The sequence below is a fragment of the Bombina bombina genome, chromosome 11, assembly GCF_027579735.1.
Source record: "Bombina bombina isolate aBomBom1 chromosome 11, aBomBom1.pri, whole genome shotgun sequence".
Lineage (NCBI taxonomy): Eukaryota > Metazoa > Chordata > Amphibia > Anura > Bombinatoridae > Bombina > Bombina bombina.
The window spans coordinates 33,788,126-33,807,461 of NC_069509.1; the positions used below are offsets into that span (position 1 = coordinate 33,788,126).

Here is a 19,336-nt window from a genome sequence, read left to right on the forward strand (position 1 = left end):
CTGTAGGTAATACAGTATATAATATGAGCAGAGTGCTAGGGTTAATGCAGGGTGCTGTGTGTGCAGGTATAGACAGTGAGCTGTAGGTAATACAGTATATAATGTGAGCAGAGTGCTAGGGTTAATACAGAGTGCTGTGTGTGCAGGTATAGACAGTGAGCTGTAGGTAATACAGTATATCATATGAGCAGAGTGCTAGGGTTAATACAAGGAGCTGTGTGTGCAGGTATAGACAGTGAGCTGTAGGTAATACAGTATATCATATGAGCAGAGTGCTAGGGTTAATACAGAGTGCTGTGTGCAGATATAGACAGTGAGCTGTAGGTAATACAGTATATCATATGAGCAGAGTGCTAGGGTTAATACAGGGTGCTGTGTGTGCAGGTATAGACAGTGAGCTGTAGGTAATATAGTATATAATGTGAGCACAGTGCTAGGGTTAATACAGGGTGCTGTGTGTGCAGGTATAGGCAGTGAGCTGTAGGTAATACAGTATATCATATGAGCAGAGTGCTAGGGTTAATACAGAGTGCTGTGTGTGCAGGTATAGACAGTGAGCTGTTGGTAATACAGTATATAATGTGAGAAGAGTGCTAGGGTTAATACAGGGTGCAGTGTGTGCAGGTATAGACAGTGAGCTGTAGGTAATACAGTATATAATGTGAGCAGAGTGCTAGGGTTAATACAGAGTGCTGTGTGTGCAGGTATAGACAGTGAGCTGTAGGTAATACAGTATATCATATGAGCAGAGTGCTAGGGTTAATACAGAGTGCTGTGTGCAGGTATAGACAGTGAGCTGTAGGTAATACAGTATATCATATGAGCAGAGTGCTAGGGTTAATACAGGGTGCTGTGTGTGCAGGTATAGACAGTGAGCTGTAGGTAATACAGTATATAATGTGAGCACAGTTCTAGGGTTAATACAGGGTGCTGTGTGTGCAGGTATAGGCAGTGAGCTGTAGGTAATACAGTATATCATATGAGCAGAGTGCTAGGGTTAATACAGAGTGCTGTGTGTGCAGGTATAGACAGTGAGCTGTTGGTAATACAGTATATAATGTGAGAAGAGTGCTAGGGTTAATACAGGGTGCTGTGTGTGCAGGTATAGACAGTGAGCTGTAGGTAATACAGTATATAATGTGAGCAGAGTGCTAGGGTTAATACAGAGTGCTGTGTGTGCAGGTATAGACAGTGAGCTGTAGGTAATACAGTATATCATATGAGCAGAGTGCTAGGGTTAATACAAGGAGCTGTGTGTGCAGGTATAGACAGTGAGCTGTAGGTAATACAGTATATCATATGAGCAGAGTGCTAGGGTTAATACAGAGTGCTGTGTGCAGGTATAGACAGTGAGCTGTAGGTAATACAGTATATCATATGAGCAGAGTGCTAGGGTTAATACAGAGTGCTGTGTGCAGGTATAGACAGTGAGCTGTAGGTAATACAGTATATCATATGAGCAGAGTGCTAGGGTTAATACAGGGTGCTGTGTGTGCAGGTATAGACAGTGAGCTGTAGGTAATACAGTATATAATGTGAGCACAGTGCTAGGGTTAATACAGGGTGCTGTGTGTGCAGGTATAGGCAGTGAGCTGTAGGTAATACAGTATATCATATGAGCAGTGTGCTAGGGTTAATACAGAGTGCTGTGTGTGCAGGTATAGACAATGAGCTGTAGGTAATACTGTATATCATATGAGCAGAGTGCTAGGGTTAATAAAGAGTGCTGTGTGTGCAGATATAGACACTGAGCTGTAGGTACTGCAGTATATAATGTGAGCAGAGTTCTAGGGTTAATACAGAGTGCTGTGTATGAAGGTATAGGCAGTGAGCTGTAGGTAATACAGTATATAATATAAACAGAATGCTAAGGTTAATACAGAGTGCTGTGTGTGCAGGTATAGACAGTGAGATGTAGGTAATACAGTATATCATGTGAGCAGAGTGCTAGGGTTAATACAGAGTGCTGTGTGTGCAGGTATAGACAGTGAGCTGTAGGTAATACAGTATATAATATGAGCAGAGTGCTAGGGTTAATACAGGGTGTTGTGTATGCAGGTATAGACAGTGAGCTGTAGGTTATACAGTATATAGTGTGAGAAGAGTGCTAGGGTTAATACAGGGTGCTGTGTGTGCAGGTATAGGCAGTGTGCTGTAGGTAATACAGTATATCATATGAGCAGAGTGCTAGGGTTAATACAGAGTTCTGTGTGTGCAGGTATAGACAGTGAGCTGTTGGTAATACAGTATATAATGTGAGAAGAGTGCTAGGGTTAATACAGGGTGCAGTGTGTGCAGGTATAGACAGTGAGCTGTAGGTAATACAGTATATAATGTGAGCAGAGTGCTAGGGTTAATACAGAGTGCTGTGTGTGCAGGTATAGACAGTGAGCTGTAGGTAATACAGTATATCATATGAGCAGAGTGCTAGGGTTAACACAGAGTGCTGTGTGCAGGTATAGACAGTGAGCTGTAGGTAATACAGTATATCATATGAGCAGAGTGCTAGGGTTAATACAGGGTGCTGTGTGTGCAGGTATAGACAGTGAGCTGTAGGTAATACAGTATATAATGTGAGCACAGTTCTAGGGTTAATACAGGGTGCTGTGTGTGCAGGTATAGGCAGTGAGCTGTAGGTAATACAGTATATCATATGAGCAGAGTGCTAGGGTTAATACAGAGTGCTGTGTGTGCAGGTATAGACAGTGAGCTGTTGGTAATACAGTATATAATGTGAGAAGAGTGCTAGGGTTAATACAGGGTGCAGTGTGTGCAGGTATAGACAGTAAGCTGTAGGTAATACAGTATATAATGTGAGCAGAGTGCTAGGGTTAATACAGAGTGCTGTGTGTGCAGGTATAGACAGTGAGCTGTAGGTAATACAGTATATCATATGAGCAGAGTGCTAGGGTTAATACAAGGAGCTGTGTGTGCAGGTATAGACAGTGAGCTGTAGGTAATACAGTATATCATATGAGCAGAGTGCTAGGGTTAATACAGAGTGCTGTGTGCAGGTATAGACAGTGAGCTGTAGGTAATACAGTATATCATATGAGCAGAGTGCTAGGGTTAATACAGAGTGCTGTGTGCAGGTATAGACAGTGAGCTGTAGGTAATACAGTATATCATATGAGCAGAGTGCTAGGGTTAATACAGGGTGCTGTGTGTGCAGGTATAGACAGTGAGCTGTAGGTAATACAGTATATAATGTGAGCACAGTGCTAGGGTTAATACAGGGTGCTGTGTGTGCAGGTATAGGCAGTGAGCTGTAGGTAATACAGTATATCATATGAGCAGAGTGCTAGGGTTAATACAGAGTGCTGTGTGTGCAGGTATAGACAATGAGCTGTAGGTAATACTGTATATCATATGAGCAGAGTGCTAGGGTTAATAAAGAGTGCTGTGTGTGCAGATATAGACACTGAGCTGTAGGTACTGCAGTATATAATGTGAGCAGAGTTCTAGGGTTAATACAGAGTGCTGTGTATGAAGGTATAGGCAGTGAGCTGTAGGTAATACAGTATATAATATAAACAGAGTGCTAAGGTTAATACAGAGTGCTGTGTGTGCAGGTATAGACAGTGAGATGTAGGTAATACAGTATATCATGTGAGCAGAGTGCTAGGGTTAATACAGAGTGCTGTGTGTGCAGGCATAGACAGTGAGCTGTAGGTAATACAGTATATAATATGAGCAGAGTGCTAGGGTTAATACAGGGTGTTGTGTATGCAGGTATAGACAGTGAGCTGTAGGTTATACAGTATATAGTGTGAGAAGAGTGCTAGGGTTAATACAGGGTGCTGTGTGTACAGGTATAGACAGTGAGCTGTAGGAAATACAGTATATCATATGAGCAAAGTGCTAGGGCTAATACAGGGTGCTGTGTGTGCAGGTATAGACAGTGAGCTGTAGGTAATACAGTATATAATATGAGCAGAGTGCTAGGGTTAATGCAGGGTGCTGTGTGTGCAGGTATAGACAGTGAGCTGTAGGTAATACAGTATATAATGTGAGCAGAGTGCTAGGGTTTATACAGAGTGCTGTGTGTGCAGGTATAGACAGTGAGCTGTAGGTAATACAGTATATCATATGAGCAGAGTGCTAGGGTTAATACAAGGAGCTGTGTGTGCAGGTATAGACAGTGAGCTGTAGGTAATACAGTATATCATATGAGCACAGTGCTAGGGTTAATACAGAGTGCTGTGTGCAGATATAGACAGTGAGCTGTAGGTAATATAGTATATAATGTGAGCACAGTGCTAGGGTTAATACAGGGTGCTGTGTGTGCAGGTATAGGCAGTGAGCTGTAGGTAATACAGTATATCATATGAGCAGAGTGCTAGGGTTAATACAGAGTGCTGTGTGTGCAGGTATAGACAGTGAGCTGTAGGTAATACAGTATATAATGTGAGCAGAGTGCTAGGGTTAATACAGAGTGTTGTGTGTGCAGGTATAGACAGTGAGCTGTAGGTAATACAGTATATCATATGAGCAGAGTGCTAGGGTTAATACAAGGAGCTGTGTGTGCAGGTATAGACAGTGAGCTGTAGGTAATACAGTATATCATATGAGCAGAGTGCTAGGGTTAATACAGAGTGCTGTGTGCAGGTATAGACAGTGAGCTGTAGGTAATACAGTATATCATATGAGCAGAGTGCTAGGGTTAATACAGAGTGCTGTGTGCAGGTATAGACAGTGAGCTGTAGGTAATACAGTATATCATATGAGCAGAGTGCTAGGGTTAATACAGGGTGCTGTGTGTGCAGGTATAGGCAGTGAGCTGTAGGTAATACAGTATATCATATGAGCAGAGTGCTAGGGTTAATACAGAGTGCTGTGTGTGCAGGTATAGACAGTGAGCTGTTGGTAATACAGTATATAATGTGAGAAGAGTGCTAGGGTTAATACAGGGTGCAGTGTGTGCAGGTATAGACAGTGAGCTGTAGGTAATACAGTATATAATGTGAGCAGAGTGCTAGGGTTAATACAGAGTGCTGTGTGTGCAGGTATAGACAGTGAGCTGTAGGTAATACAGTATATCATATGAGCAGAGTGCTAGGGTTAATACAAGGAGCTGTGTGTGCAGGTATAGACAGTGAGCTGTAGGTAATACAGTATATCATATGAGCAGAGTGCTAGGGTTAATACAGAGTGCTGTGTGCAGGTATAGACAGTGAGCTGTAGGTAATACAGTATATCATATGAGCAGAGTGCTAGGGTTAATACAGAGTGCTGTGTGCAGGTATAGACAGTGAGCTGTAGGTAATACAGTATATCATATGAGCAGAGTGCTAGGGTTAATACAGGGTGCTGTGTGTGCAGGTATAGACAGTGAGCTGTAGGTAATACAGTATATAATGTGAGCACAGTGCTAGGGTTAATACAGGGTGCTGTGTGTGCAGGTATAGGCAGTGAGCTGTAGGTAATACAGTATATCATATGAGCAGAGTGCTAGGGTTAATACAGAGTGCTGTGTGTGCAGGTATAGACAGTGAGCTGTTGGTAATACAGTATATAATGTGAGAATAGTGCTAGGGTTAATACAGGGTGCTGTGTGTGCAGGTATAGGCAGTGAGCTGTAGGTAATACAGTATATCATATGAGCAGAGTGCTAGGGTTAATACAGAGTGCTGTGTGTGCAGGTATAGACAATGAGCTGTAGGTAATACTGTATATAATATGAGCAGAGTGCTAGGGTTAATAAAGAGTGCTGTGTGTGCAGATATAGACACTGAGCTGTAGGTACTGCAGTATATAATGTGAGCAGAGTTCTAGGGTTAATACAGAGTGCTGTGTATGAAGGTATAGGCAGTGAGCTGTAGGTAATACAGTATATAATATGAGCAGAGTTCTAGGGTTAATACAGGGTGTTGTGTATGCAGGTATAGACAGTGAGCTGTAGGTTATACAGTATATAGTGTGAGAAGAGTGCTAGGGTTAATACAGGGTGCTGTGTGTACAGGTATAGACAGTGAGCTGTAGGAAATACAGTATATCATATGAGCAAAGTGCTAGGGCTAATACAGGGTGCAGTGTGTGCAGGTATAGACAGTGAGCTGTAGGTAATACAGTATATCATATGAGCAGAGTGCTAGGGTTAATACAGAGTGCTGTGTGCAGGTATAGACAGTGAGCTGTAGGTAATACAGTATATCATATGAGCAGAGTGCTAGGGTTAATACAGAGTGCTGTGTGCAGGTATAGACAGTGAGCTGTACGTAATACAGTATATCATATGAGCAGAGTGCTAGGGTTAATACAGGGTGCTGTGTGTGCAGGTATAGACAGTGAGCTGTAGGTAATACAGTATATAATGTGAGCACAGTGCTAGGGTTAATACAGGGTGCTGTGTGTGCAGGTATAGGCAGTGAGCTGTAGGTAATACAGTATATCATATGAGCAGAGTGCTAGGGTTAATACAGAGTGCTGTGTGTGCAGGTATAGACAGTGAGCTGTTGGTAATACAGTATATAATGTGAGAAGAGTGCTAGGGTTAATACAGGGTGCAGTGTGTGCAGGTATAGACAGTAAGCTGTAGGTAATACAGTATATAATGTGAGCAGAGCGCTAGGGTTAATACAGAGTGCTGTGTGTGCAGGTATAGACAGTGAGCTGTAGGTAATACAGTATATCATATGAGCAGAGTGCTAGGGTTAATACAAGGAGCTGTGTGTGCAGGTATAGACAGTGAGCTGTAGGTAATACAGTATATCATATGAGCAGAGTGCTAGGGTTAATACAGAGTGCTGTGTGCAGGTATAGACAGTGAGCTGTAGGTAATACAGTATATCATATGAGCAGAGTGCTAGGGTTAATACAGAGTGCTGTGTGCAGGTATAGACAGTGAGCTGTAGGTAATACAGTATATCATATGAGCAGAGTGCTAGGGTTAATACAGGGTGCTGTGTGTGCAGGTATAGACAGTGAGCTGTAGGTAATACAGTATATCATATGAGCAGAGTGCTAGGGTTAATACAGAGTGCTGTGTGTGCAGGTATAGACAGTGAGCTGTTGGTAATACAGTATATAATGTGAGAAGAGTGCTAGGGTTAATACAGGGTGCAGTGTGTGCAGGTATAGACAGTGAGCTGTAGGTAATACAGTATATAATGTGAGCAGAGTGCTAGGGTTAATACAGAGTGCTGTGTGTGCAGGTATAGACAGTGAGCTGTAGGTAATACAGTATATCATATGAGCAGAGTGCTAGGGTTAATACAGGGTGCTGTGTGTGCAGGTATAGACAGTGAGCTGTAGGTAATACAGTATATCATATGAGCAGAGTGCTAGGGTTAATACAGAGTGCTGTGTGCAGGTATAGACAGTGAGCTGTAGGTAATACAGTATATCATATGAGCAGAGTGCTAGGGTTAATACAGAGTGCTGTGTGCAGGTATAGACAGTGAGCTGTAGGTAATACAGTATATCATATGAGCAGAGTGCTAGGGTTAATACAGGGTGCTGTGTGTGCAGGTATAGACAGTGAGCTGTAGGTAATACAGTATATAATGTGAGCACAGTGCTAGGGTTAATACAGGGTGCTGTGTGTGCAGGTATAGGCAGTGAGCTGTAGGTAATACAGTATATCATATGAGCAGAGTGCTAGGGTTAATACAGAGTGCTGTGTGTGCAGGTATAGACAGTGAGCTGTTGGTAATACAGTATATAATGTGAGAAGAGTGCTAGGGTTAATACAGGGTGCAGTGTGTGCAGGTATAGACAGTAAGCTGTAGGTAATACAGTATATAATGTGAGCAGAGTGCTAGGGTTAATACAGAGTGCTGTGTGTGCAGGTATAGACAGTGAGCTGTAGGTAATACAGTATATCATATGAGCAGAGTGCTAGGGTTAATACAAGGAGCTGTGTGTGCAGGTATAGACAGTGAGCTGTAGGTAATACAGTATATCATATGAGCAGAGTGCTAGGGTTAATACAGAGTGCTGTGTGCAGGTATAGACAGTGAGCTGTAGGTAATACAGTATATCATATGAGCAGAGTGCTAGGGTTAATACAGGGTGCTGTGTGTGCAGGTATAGACAGTGAGCTGTAGGTAATACAGTATATCATATGAGCACAGTGCTAGGGTTAATACAGGGTGCTGTGTGTGCAGGTATAGACAGTGAGCTGTAGGTAATACATTATATCATATGAGCAGAGTGCTAGGGTTAATACAGAGGGCTGTGCGTGCAGGTATAGACAGTGAGCTGTAGGTAATACAGTATATCATATGAGCAGAGTGTTAGGGTTAATACAGAGTGCTGTGTGTGCAGGTATAGACAGTGGGCTGTAGGTAATACAGTATATAATGTGAGCAGAGTGCTAGGGTTATTACAGAGTGCTGTGTGTGCAGGTATAGACAGTGAGCTGTAGGTAATACAGTATATAATGTGAGCAGAATGCTAGGGTTAATACAGAGTGCTGTGTGTGCAGGTATAGACAGTGAGCTGTAGGTAATACAGTATATAATGTGAGCAGAATGCTAGGGTTAATACAGAGTGCTGTGTGTGCAGGTATAGACAGTGAGCTGTAGGTAATACAGTATATAATGTGAGCAGAGTGCTAGGGTTAATACAGAGTGCTGTGTGTGCAGGTATAGACAGTGAGCTGTAGGTAATACAGTATATAATGTGAGCAGAATGCTAGGGTTAATACAGAGTGCTGTGTGTGCAGGTAGACAGTGAGCTGTAGGTAATACAGTATAAACACGTAGGTATAAACACACACACATAACCACTTGCTACATTTGCTTTCATATGCATGTAGATAACTTATGTTGTATATGCAGAGAACTGCACTCACTACAGGTTACTGTGTATTCAGAGAGCTGAAAGTGTATAAATTGCACAGAGCTATGCTTGCTATAGGATTTAATGTGTATGCAGAGAGCTGATACTGTGTGTAGAAAGCTGTGCTCAGTTCAGAATGCTATGTTTATAGGGACCAGAACTTGTATTCGTAGATAAATGGGACTCTATAGATGCTGTGTTTACAGATACCTGACGTTTGTTGATAGTTGGGGTCTATAGATGCTGTGTGTACAGGGACCGGATATTGTGTGTGTTGACAGTTGGGGGTCTATAAATGCTCTGTGTATAGGGACAGGATTTTAAGTGTGTAGATAGTTGGGGTCTATAGATGCTGTGTGTACAGGGACCGGATATTGAGTGTGTAGATAGTTCGGGTCCATAGATGCTGTGTGTACAGGCACAGGATTTTGAGTGTGTAGATAGTTGGGGTCTATAAATTCTGTGTGTAAGGGACCATATCTCGAGTGTGTGAATAGTTGGGGCCTATAGATGCTGTGTGTACAGGGACTGGATATTGAGTGTGTAGATAGTTGGGATCTATAGATGCTGTGTGTACAGGGACCGGATATTGTGTGCGTTGATTGTTGGGGTCTATAGATGCTGTGTGTACAGGGACAGGATATTGTGTGTTGATAGTTGGGGTCTATAGATGCTGTGTGTACAGGGACTGGATATTGAGTGTGTAGATAGTTGGGGCTTATAGATGCTGTGTGTACAGGGACTGGATATTGAGTTTGTTGATAGTTGGGGTCTATAGATGCTGTGTGTAAAGGGATTATATCTCAAGTGTGTGGATAGTTGGGGTCTATAGATGCTTTGTTTACAGGGACCGGATATTGAGTGTGTAGATAGTTGGGGTCTATAGATGCTGTGTGTACAGGGACCGGATATTGAGTGTGCAGATAGTTGGGGTCTATAGATGCTGTGTGTAAAGGGATTATATCTCAAGTGTGTGGATAGTTGGGGCCTATAGATGCTTTGTTTACAGGGACCGGATATTGAGTGTGTAGATAGTTGGGGTCTATAGATGCTGTGTGTACAGGGACCGGATATTGAGTGTGTAGATAGTTGGGGTCTATAGATGCTGTGTGTACAGGGACCGGATATTGAGTGTGTAGATAGTTGGGGTCTATAGATGCTGTGTGTACAGGGACACTGGATCTTGAGTGTGTGGATAGTTGGGGCCTATAGATGCTTTGTTTACAGGGACTGGATATTGAGTGTGTAGATAGTTGGGGTCTATAGATGCTGTGTGTACAGGGACCGGATATTGAGTGTGTAGATAGTTGGGGTCTATAGATGCTGTGTGTACAGGGACACTGGATCTTGAGTGTGTGGATAGTTTGGGCCTATAGATAGGATACTTTGTGTGCATATAGCCAATGTTGTGAGTAGGGAGAACAGGGCTCTGTACAATACATTATGTAGAGAAATGTCTTCAGTACAACATTGCTGTAAGGACATCTGAATCTCTGATCTAATTTTCTCTTTTTGTATTTTACACCCCACCTCCTCCCAGTTCCTTATTCCTTGCTATTCTGTAGACCTCCTCTTAAAAAGATCTCTTTCCAGCCCCCGCAGGAGGTGAGCGAGCAAAGGGAATAAAAATAGGAGTAAGGAGAATACAGGGAAATGTCACATCACAGGAACCAAGAGATGGTAAGAGAGAGGCAAAGAGGGGGGAGGGGGAATAGAGGGGCGAGAATCACTGAGAAAGAGGAAGGGAGGGGAGACAAAGGGAAAGAAAAAAGATAGGAGGAATAAGCAAAAGAATGAAGGGGAGGCTTGTTTAGAGATGAGAGAGACTGCAAGACATAGTTTATAGACGTGGAGATGGCAGGAGAGAGAAAAGAGACATGAGATAAAAGGGATGAAGTTAGGCAAAGCAAAAAGTGAAAGACACCACAGGAGATAAGACAGAGAGTTATTGGTGTGAAGCAGAGATGTTTAATGACAGTAAAAAAAAAGAATGAAAACAAGACTGAGAATATATAAAAGAAATGAGTCCAGTCTCTGACAAACACACGTTCTGTTTACACAAACAGCTTCAGACAGGGCAAGAAGAACAGTGTCTGAGAGTGCTATATCTCCAAAACACATAGTCTCAGACACATCAGCTCACAAGCTGAGAAAGAACGGAATAACAGAAATAAAATATACAGTTTAAAGTAAATAGTTAGCTTGGCAAATATATGTCACAGTCACCCCTTCACAGATTCACACATACGTGCAGACACACAAACTAAACACACACTACATACCTACACATACACATGCCCACATACAGACACACACACACACACACATATGCATGCCCACATATAGATGCACACACATGTGCACACACACAAACTAAACACACACTACATACCTACACATACACATGCCCACATACACACACACACACACACATATGCCCACATATAGATGCACACACGTGCACACACACAAACTAAACACTACATACCTACACATACACATGCCCACATACACACACACATATGCATGCCCACATACACACACACACACACATATGCCACATATAGATGCACACAAACAAACTAAACACTACATACCTACACATACACATGCCCATATACACACACACACACATATGCATGCCCACATATAGACACACACACGTGCAGACACACAAACTAAACACACACTACATACCTACACATACACATGCCCACATACACACACACACACATATGCCCACATATAGATGCACACACGTGCACACACACAAACTAAACACTACATACCTACACATACACATGCCCACATACAGACACACACACATATGCATGCCCACATATAGACACACAAACGTGCACACACACAAACTAAACAAACACTACATACCTACACATACACATGCCCACATACAGACACACACATATGCATGCCCACATATAGACACACACACGTGCACACAAACTAAACAAACACTACATACCTACACATACACATGTCCACATACAGACACACACACACACATACACATGTACACATACATAAAGACATCTATACACATGTTTACACACATCTATACACATGCACACATACATACCCACACATACACATGCACACATACATAGCCATATACACATGCACATATACACATACATAAACACATCTATACACATGTATACACACATCTATACACATGCACACATACATACACACACATATACACATGCACACATACATACCCACATACACATGCACACACACACACACACATACACATGCACATGTACACATACATAAACACATATATATATACATGTGTACACACATCTATACACATGCACACATACATACCCACACATACACACACACACACACATACACATGTACACATACATAAACACATCTATACACATGTATACACACATCTATACACATGAACACATACATACCCACACATACACATGCACACATACACCCACACACACACATACACATGCACATGTACACATACATAAACACATCTATACATATGTATACACACATCTATACACATGAACACATACATAGACGCACATACACTGGTAGCTAGATGTGTGCTCACATTGTGTTCATATGGAAGAGGGATATGAGTTCAAGATTAAATTATGTACATTGGAGGAAATTTCTCACCTCTTTTAGGTAACACGAGATGCCCCGGAGAGCTGCAGTCATGGAGGAGGGTGATGCAAGCTAAGAAAGGATAGACAGAGAGAGAAACAAATCACTTCTATAAAAGCAACTGAATTCCCTGACCTCGAAAACAAGAACAGCACCACAAAAAACAAGTAATTAATCCTAAAAACTTAGTTGGGGTCTATAAATTCTGTGTGTAAAGGGACCATATCTCGAGTGTGCGGATAGTTGGGGCCTATAGATGCTGTGTGTACAGGGACCGGATATTGAGTGTGTAGATAGTTGGGATCTATAGATGCTGTGTGTACAGGGACCAGATATTGTGTGCGTTGATTGTTGGGGTCTATAGATGCTGTGTGATAGCTCACTTTATGTGGGAGATTTCAATAATGAAATTCCTGCTCTAAATTAGCCTAGGAGATGCTTTTATGTTTTTTATGCCAGAGTGCTTTAATCGCACAAACTAGTATTATACAGTCATTCAATTTCAACTTAAAATGAAACAACTTATCCTTTTATCATGGAAAATGTTTCACTTTTGCATATGTTAAAGAAATGTTTAATGTCCCTTTAACACATTTATTCTAGTGCTAATCTCACTGTCCCATCCTCATGTTGGTGGATGTTGCTTTGCTCTATTGGAGCTGCACAAAAGATTTGTGTTGATCACTAAACAAATATGTTTTTATTTTTATTATTATTATTATTATTATATTTGTAGAGCGCCAACAGATTCTGCAGCGCTATAAACAAAGGCGGAGTACAACAAAACAATTAAAGGGATCAAATGGGTAGAGGGCCCTGCCAAGAGTGACACTGTTGTAGTCAGCTCTTAAGAAGGTGATCTACAAACAGCTGGACTCTTAGGCTTACATGCTAAGGGGGTTCAGGGGATAGCAATGGAGGAGAGGAACTGGTATAAAGAAAGGTTAGCGTAGGTTGTATGCATCCCTGAACAGTTGAGTCTTTAGGGAGCGCTTGAAGCTTTCAAAATTAGGGGAGAGTCTTGTGGAGCGAGGCAGAGAGTTCCACAAGATGGGAGCCAGTCTGGAGAAGTCCTGTAAACGGGAGTGCGATGAGGTAACAAGAGAGGAGGAAAGTAGGAGGTCATGAGCAGAGTGAAAGGGACGGGAGGGAGAGTATCTGGAGACAAGGTCTGAGATATAGGGGGGAGCAGTGCAGTTGAGGGGTTTGTATGTCAGAGTGAGAATTTTGTGTTTAATCCTGGAGGCAAAAGGAAGCCAGTGAAGGGATTGGCAGAGAAGTGCAGCATGCAGCAGATGAAGAGCGACGTGTAAGGAAAATGAGCCTGGTTAGTCGAATCTGCCACTTTAGTGCTGTTCCCATTGTTTTACAGACCAGTCCTTTAGAATAGGCTTGAGCCAACTTTGTGCTGAAGATGTCCACTTTCCATCTGTGCAGATCAGCAGTTGACATTGTGATTAGTAATAAACCAATACACTGCAGGAGCTGTCCTTTAGGTTAGTGCTGATTCCACTGTCTTTGGGCTTTTACCCAGGCTAGTGCTTTCTAGGTTATTGTTGAGCTCACTATCTGCAGGAGCTGTCCCTTAGGTTATTGTTGAGGTCACTAGCTACAGGAGCTGTCCCCTAATTTATCACTGAGCATACTAGCTACAGGAGCTGTCCCGTAAGTTATCGCTGAGCTCCCTATCTGCAGGAGCTGTCCCCTAGGTTATTGCAGAGCTCACTATCTGCAGGAGCTGTCCCCTAGGTTGGTGCTGAATGCAGTATTTACAGGAGCTGTCCCCTAGGTTAGTGCTGATCTCGGAATTTACAGGAGCTGTTCCCTAGGTTAGTGCTGAATGTAGTATTTACAGGAGCTGTCCCCTAGGTTAGTGCTAATCTCAGTATTTACAGGAGCTGTCCCCTAGGTTAGTGCTGATCTCAGTATTTACAGGAGCTGTTCCCTAGGTTAGTGCTGAATGTAGTATTTACAGGAGCTGTCCCCTAGGTTAGTGCTGATTTCAGTATTTACAGGAGCTGCCCCCTAGGTTAGTGCTGATCTCAGTATTTACAGGAGCTGTCCCCTAGGTTAGTGCTAATCTCAGTATTTACAGGAGCTGTCCCCTAGGTTAGTGCTGATCTCAGTATTTACAGGAGCTATCCCCTAGATTAGTGCTGATCTCAGTATTTACAGGAGCTGCCCTCTAGGTTAGCGCTTATCTCAGTATTTACAGGAGCTGTCCCCTAGGTTAGTGCTAATCTCAGTATTTACAGGAGCTGTCTCCTAGGTTAGTGCTAATCTCAGTATTTACAGGAGCTGTCCCCTAGTTTAGTGCTTATCTCAGTATTTACAGGAGCTGTCCCCTAGGTTAGTGCTTATCTCAGTATTTACAGGAGCTGTCCCCTAGGTTAGTGCTTATCTCAGTATTTAAAGGAGCTGTCCCCTAGGTTAGTGCTGATCTTAGTATTTACAGGAGCTGTCCCCTAGGTTAATGCTGAATGCAGTATTTACAGGAGCTGTCCCCTAGGTTAGTGCTGATCTCAGTATTGACAGGAGCTGTCCCCTAGGTTAGTAATGATCTCAGTATTTACAGGAACTGTCCCCTAGGTTAGTGCTGATCTCAGTATTTACAGGAGTTGTCCCCTAGGTTAGTGCTAATCTCAGTATTTACAGCAGTTGTCCCCTAGGTTAGTGCTGATCTCAGTATTTACAGGAGTTGTCCCCTAGGTTAGTGCTGATCTTAGTATTTACAGGAGCTGTCCCCTAGGTTAGCGCTAATCTCAGTATTTACAGGAGTTGTCCCCGAGGTTAGTGCTGATCTCAGTATTTACAGGAGCTGTCCCCTAGGTTAGTGCTGATCTCAGTATTTACAAGAGCTGTCCCTAGGTTAGTGCTGATCTTAGTATTTACAGGAGCTGTCCCTAGGTTAGTGCTGATCTCAGTATTTACAGGAGCTGTCCCTAGGTTAGTACTGAGCTCAGTATTTGAAGGAGCTTTTCTCACTATCTACCAGAGATGCTGCCTAGGTATGTGTCGATTTTACAATCTGCAGGAGTTGTCCCCTAGGTTAGTGCTGATGTCACTATCGGCAGGAGTCGTCCCTTAGGTTAGTGCTAATTACCCAATCTCCAGACGCTGCCCCCTAGGTTAGTGCTGATCTCAGTATTTACAGGAGCTGTCCTATAGGTTAGTGCTGAACGCAGTATTTACAGGAGCTGTCCCTAGGTTAGTACTGAGCTCAGTATCTGAAGGAGCTTTTCTCACTATCTACCAGAGATGATGCCTAGGTATGTGTCGATCTTACAATCTGCAGGAGTTGTCCCCTAGGTTAGTGCTGATGTCACTATCTGCAGGAGTCGTCCCTTAGGTTAGTGCTAATTACCCTATCTCCAGACTCTGTCCCCTAGGTTAGTGCTGATCTCAGTATTTACAGGAGCTGTCCCCTAGGTTAGTGCTAATCTCAGTATTTACAGGAGTTATCCCCTAGGTTAGTGCTGATCTCAGTATTTACAGGAGCTGTCCCCTAGGTTAGTGCTGAATGCAGTATTTACAGGAGCTGTCCCCTAGGTTAGTGCTGATCTCAGTATTTACAGGAGCTGTCCCCTAGTTTAGTGCTGATCTCAGTATTTACAGGAGCTGTTCCTAGGTTAGTACTGAGCTCAGTATCTGAAGGAGCTTTTCTCACTATCTTCCAGAGATGCTGCCTTGGTATGTGTCGATCTTACAATCTGCAGGAGTAGTCCCCTAGTTTAGTGCTTATCTTAGCATTTACAGGAGCTGTCCCCTAGGTTAGTGCTGATCTCAGTATTTACAGGAGCTATCCCCTAGGTTAGTGCTGATCTCAGTATTTACAGGAGCTGCCCCCTAGGTTAGTGCTTATCTCAGTATTTACTGGAGCTGTCCCCTAGGTTAGTGCTTATCTCAGTATTTACAGGAGCTGTCCCCTAGGTTAGTGCTTATCTCAGTATTTACAGGAGCTGTCCCCTAGGTTAGTGCTGATCTTAGTATTTACAGGAGCTGTCCCCTAGGTTAGTGCTGAATGCATTATTTAAAGGAGCTGTCCCCTAGGTTAATGCTGAATGCAGTATTTACAGGAGTTGTCCCCTAGGTTAGTGCTGATCTCAGTATTTACAGGAGCTGTCCCCTAGGTTAGTGCTAATCTCAGTATTTACAGGAACTGCCCCCTAGGTTAGTGCTGATCTCAGTATTTACAGGAGCTGTCCCCTAGGTTAGTGCTGATCTCAGTATTTACAAGAGCTGACCCTAGGTTAGTGTTGATCTTAGTATTTACAGGAGCTGTCCCTGGGTTAGTGCTGATCTCAGTATTTACAGGAGCTGTCCCTAGGTTAGTACTGAGTTCAGTATATGAAGGAGCTTTCCCCTAGGTTATTGCAGAGCTCAGTATTTGTAGGAGCTGTCCTATGGGTTAGTGCTGAACGCAGTATTTACAGGAGCTATCCCTAGGTTAGTACTGAGCTCAGTATCTGAAGGAGCTTTTCTCACTATCTACCAGAGATGCTGCCTAGGTATGTGTCGATCTTACAATCTGCAGGAGTTGTCCCCTAGGTTAGTGCTGCTGTCACTATCTGCAGGAGTCCTCCCTTAGGTTAGTGTTAATTACCCTATCTCCAGACGCTGTCCCCTAGGTTAGTGCTGATCTCAGTATTTATAGCAGCTGTCCCCTAGGTTAGTGCTAATCTCAGTATTTACAGAAGTTGTCCCCTAGATTAGTGCTGATCTCAGTATTTATATATAGTTTTTACAGGAGCTGTCCCCTAGGTTAGTGCTGATCTCAGTATTTACAGGAGCTGTCCCCTAGTTTAGTGCTGATCTCAGTATTTACAGGAGCTGTCCCCTAGGTTAGTGCTGATCTCAGTATTTACAGGAGCTGTCCCTAGGTCAGTACTGATCTTAGTATTTACAGGAGCTGTCCCTAGGTTAGTACTGAGCTCAGTATCTGAATGAGCTTTCCCCTAGGTTATTGCAGAGCTCAGTATTTCTAGGAGCTGACCCATAGGTTAGTGCTGAACGCAGTATTTACAGGAGCTGTCCCTAGGTTAGTTACTGAGCTCAGTATCTGAAGGAGCTTTTCTCACTATCTTCCAGAGATTCTGCCTAGGTATGTGTCGATCTTACAATCTGCAGGAGTTGTCCCCTAGGTTAGTACTGATGTCACTATCTGCAGGTGTTGTCCCTTAGTTTAGTGATAATTGCCCTATCTTCAGACGCTGGCCCCTAGGTTGGTGCTGATCTTAGTATCTACAGGAGCTGTCCCCTAGGTTAGCGCTGATCTCACTATCTACAGGAGCTGTCCCCTAGGTTAGTGCTGATCTCAGTATTTACGGGAGCTGTCCCCTAGGTTAGTGCTAATCTCAGTATTTACAGGAGTTATCCCCTAGGTTAGTTCTGATCTCAGTATTTACAGGAGCTGTCCCCTAGGTTAGTGCTGAATGCAGTATTTACAGGAGCTGTCCCCTAGGTTAGTGCTGATCTCAGTATTTACAGGAGCTGTCCCCTAGGTTAGTGCTGATCTCAGTATTTACAGGAGCTGTCCCCTAGGTTAGTGCTAATCTCAGTATTTACAGGAGTTGTCCCCTAGGTTAGTGCTGATCTCAGTATTTACAGGAGCTGTCCCCTAGGTTAGTGCTGAATGCAATATTTACAGGAGCTGTCCCCTAGGTTAGTGCTGATCTCAGTATTTACGGGAGCTGTCCCCTAGGTTAGTGCTAATCTCAGTATTTACAGGAGTTATCCCCTAGGTTAGTTCTGATCTCAGTATTTACAGGAGCTGTCCCCTAGGTTAGTGCTGAATACAGTATTTACAGGAGCTGTCCCCTAGGTTAGTGCTGATCTCAGTATTTACAGGAGCTGTCTCCTATGTTAGTGCTAATCTCAGTATTTACAGGAGTTGTCCCCTAGGTTAGTGCTGATCTCAGTATTTACAGGAGCTGTCCCCTAGGTTAGTGCTGAATGCAATATTTACAGGAGCTGTCCCCTAGGTTAGTGCTGATCTCGGTATTTACAGGAGCTGTCCCCTAGGTTAGTGCTGAATGCAGTATTTACAGGAGCTGTCCCCTAGGTTAGTGCTGATCTCAGTATTTACAGGAGCTGTCCCCTAGTTTAGTGCTGATCTCAGTATTTACAGGAGCTGTCCCCTAGGTTAGTGCTGATCTCAGTATTTACAGGAGCTGTCCCCTAGGTTAGTGCTGATCTCAGTATTTACAGGAGCTGTCCCTAGGTTAGTGCTGATCTTAGTATTTACAGGAGCTGTCCCCTAGGTTAGTGCTGATCTCAGTATTTACAGGAGCTGTCCCCTAGGTTAGTGCTGATCTCAGTATTTACAGGAGCTGTCCCTAGGTTAGTGCTGATCTTAGTATATACTGGAGCTGTCCCCTAGGTTAGTGCTGATCTCAGTATTTACAGGAGCTGTCCCTAGGTTAGTACTGAGCTCAGTATCTGAAGGAGCTTTCCCCTAGGTTATTGCAGAGCTCAGTATTTGTAGGAGCTGTCCTATAAGTTAGTGCTGAACGCAGTATTTAAAGGAGCTGTCCCTAGGTTAGTACTGAGCTCAGTATCTAAAGGAGCTTTTCTCACTATCTACCAGAGATGCTGCCTAGGTATGTGTCGATCTTACAATCTGCAGGAGTTGTCCCCTAGGTTAGTGCTGATGTCACTATCTGCAGGAGTCGTCCCTTAGGTTAGTGCTAATTGCCCTATCTCCAGACGCTGGCCCCTAGGTTGGTTCTGATCTTAGTATCTACAGGAGCTGTCCCCTAGGTTAGCGCTGATCTCACTATCTACAGGAGCTGTCCCCTAGGTTAGTGCTGATCTCACTAGCTACAGGAGCTGTGCCCTAGGTTAGTGCTGATCTCACTAGCTACAGGAGCTGTCCCCTAGGTTAGTGCTGATCTCA

The 19,336-nt window shown here is 43.2% G+C and overlaps 1 protein-coding gene across 1 annotated transcript in view; it reads right to left on the bottom strand.

Moving 5' to 3' along the window:
- The window catches only part of DOC2A (double C2 domain alpha), a 160,498-nt gene that overhangs the window by 78,449 nt on the left and 62,713 nt on the right, over positions 1-19,336 (bottom strand). The window contains exon 6 of the mRNA XM_053694322.1: positions 12,454-12,513. Within this exon, the coding sequence (XP_053550297.1) occupies positions 12,454-12,513 (60 nt within the window). The remainder of the gene's footprint in view (positions 1-12,453; positions 12,514-19,336) is intronic.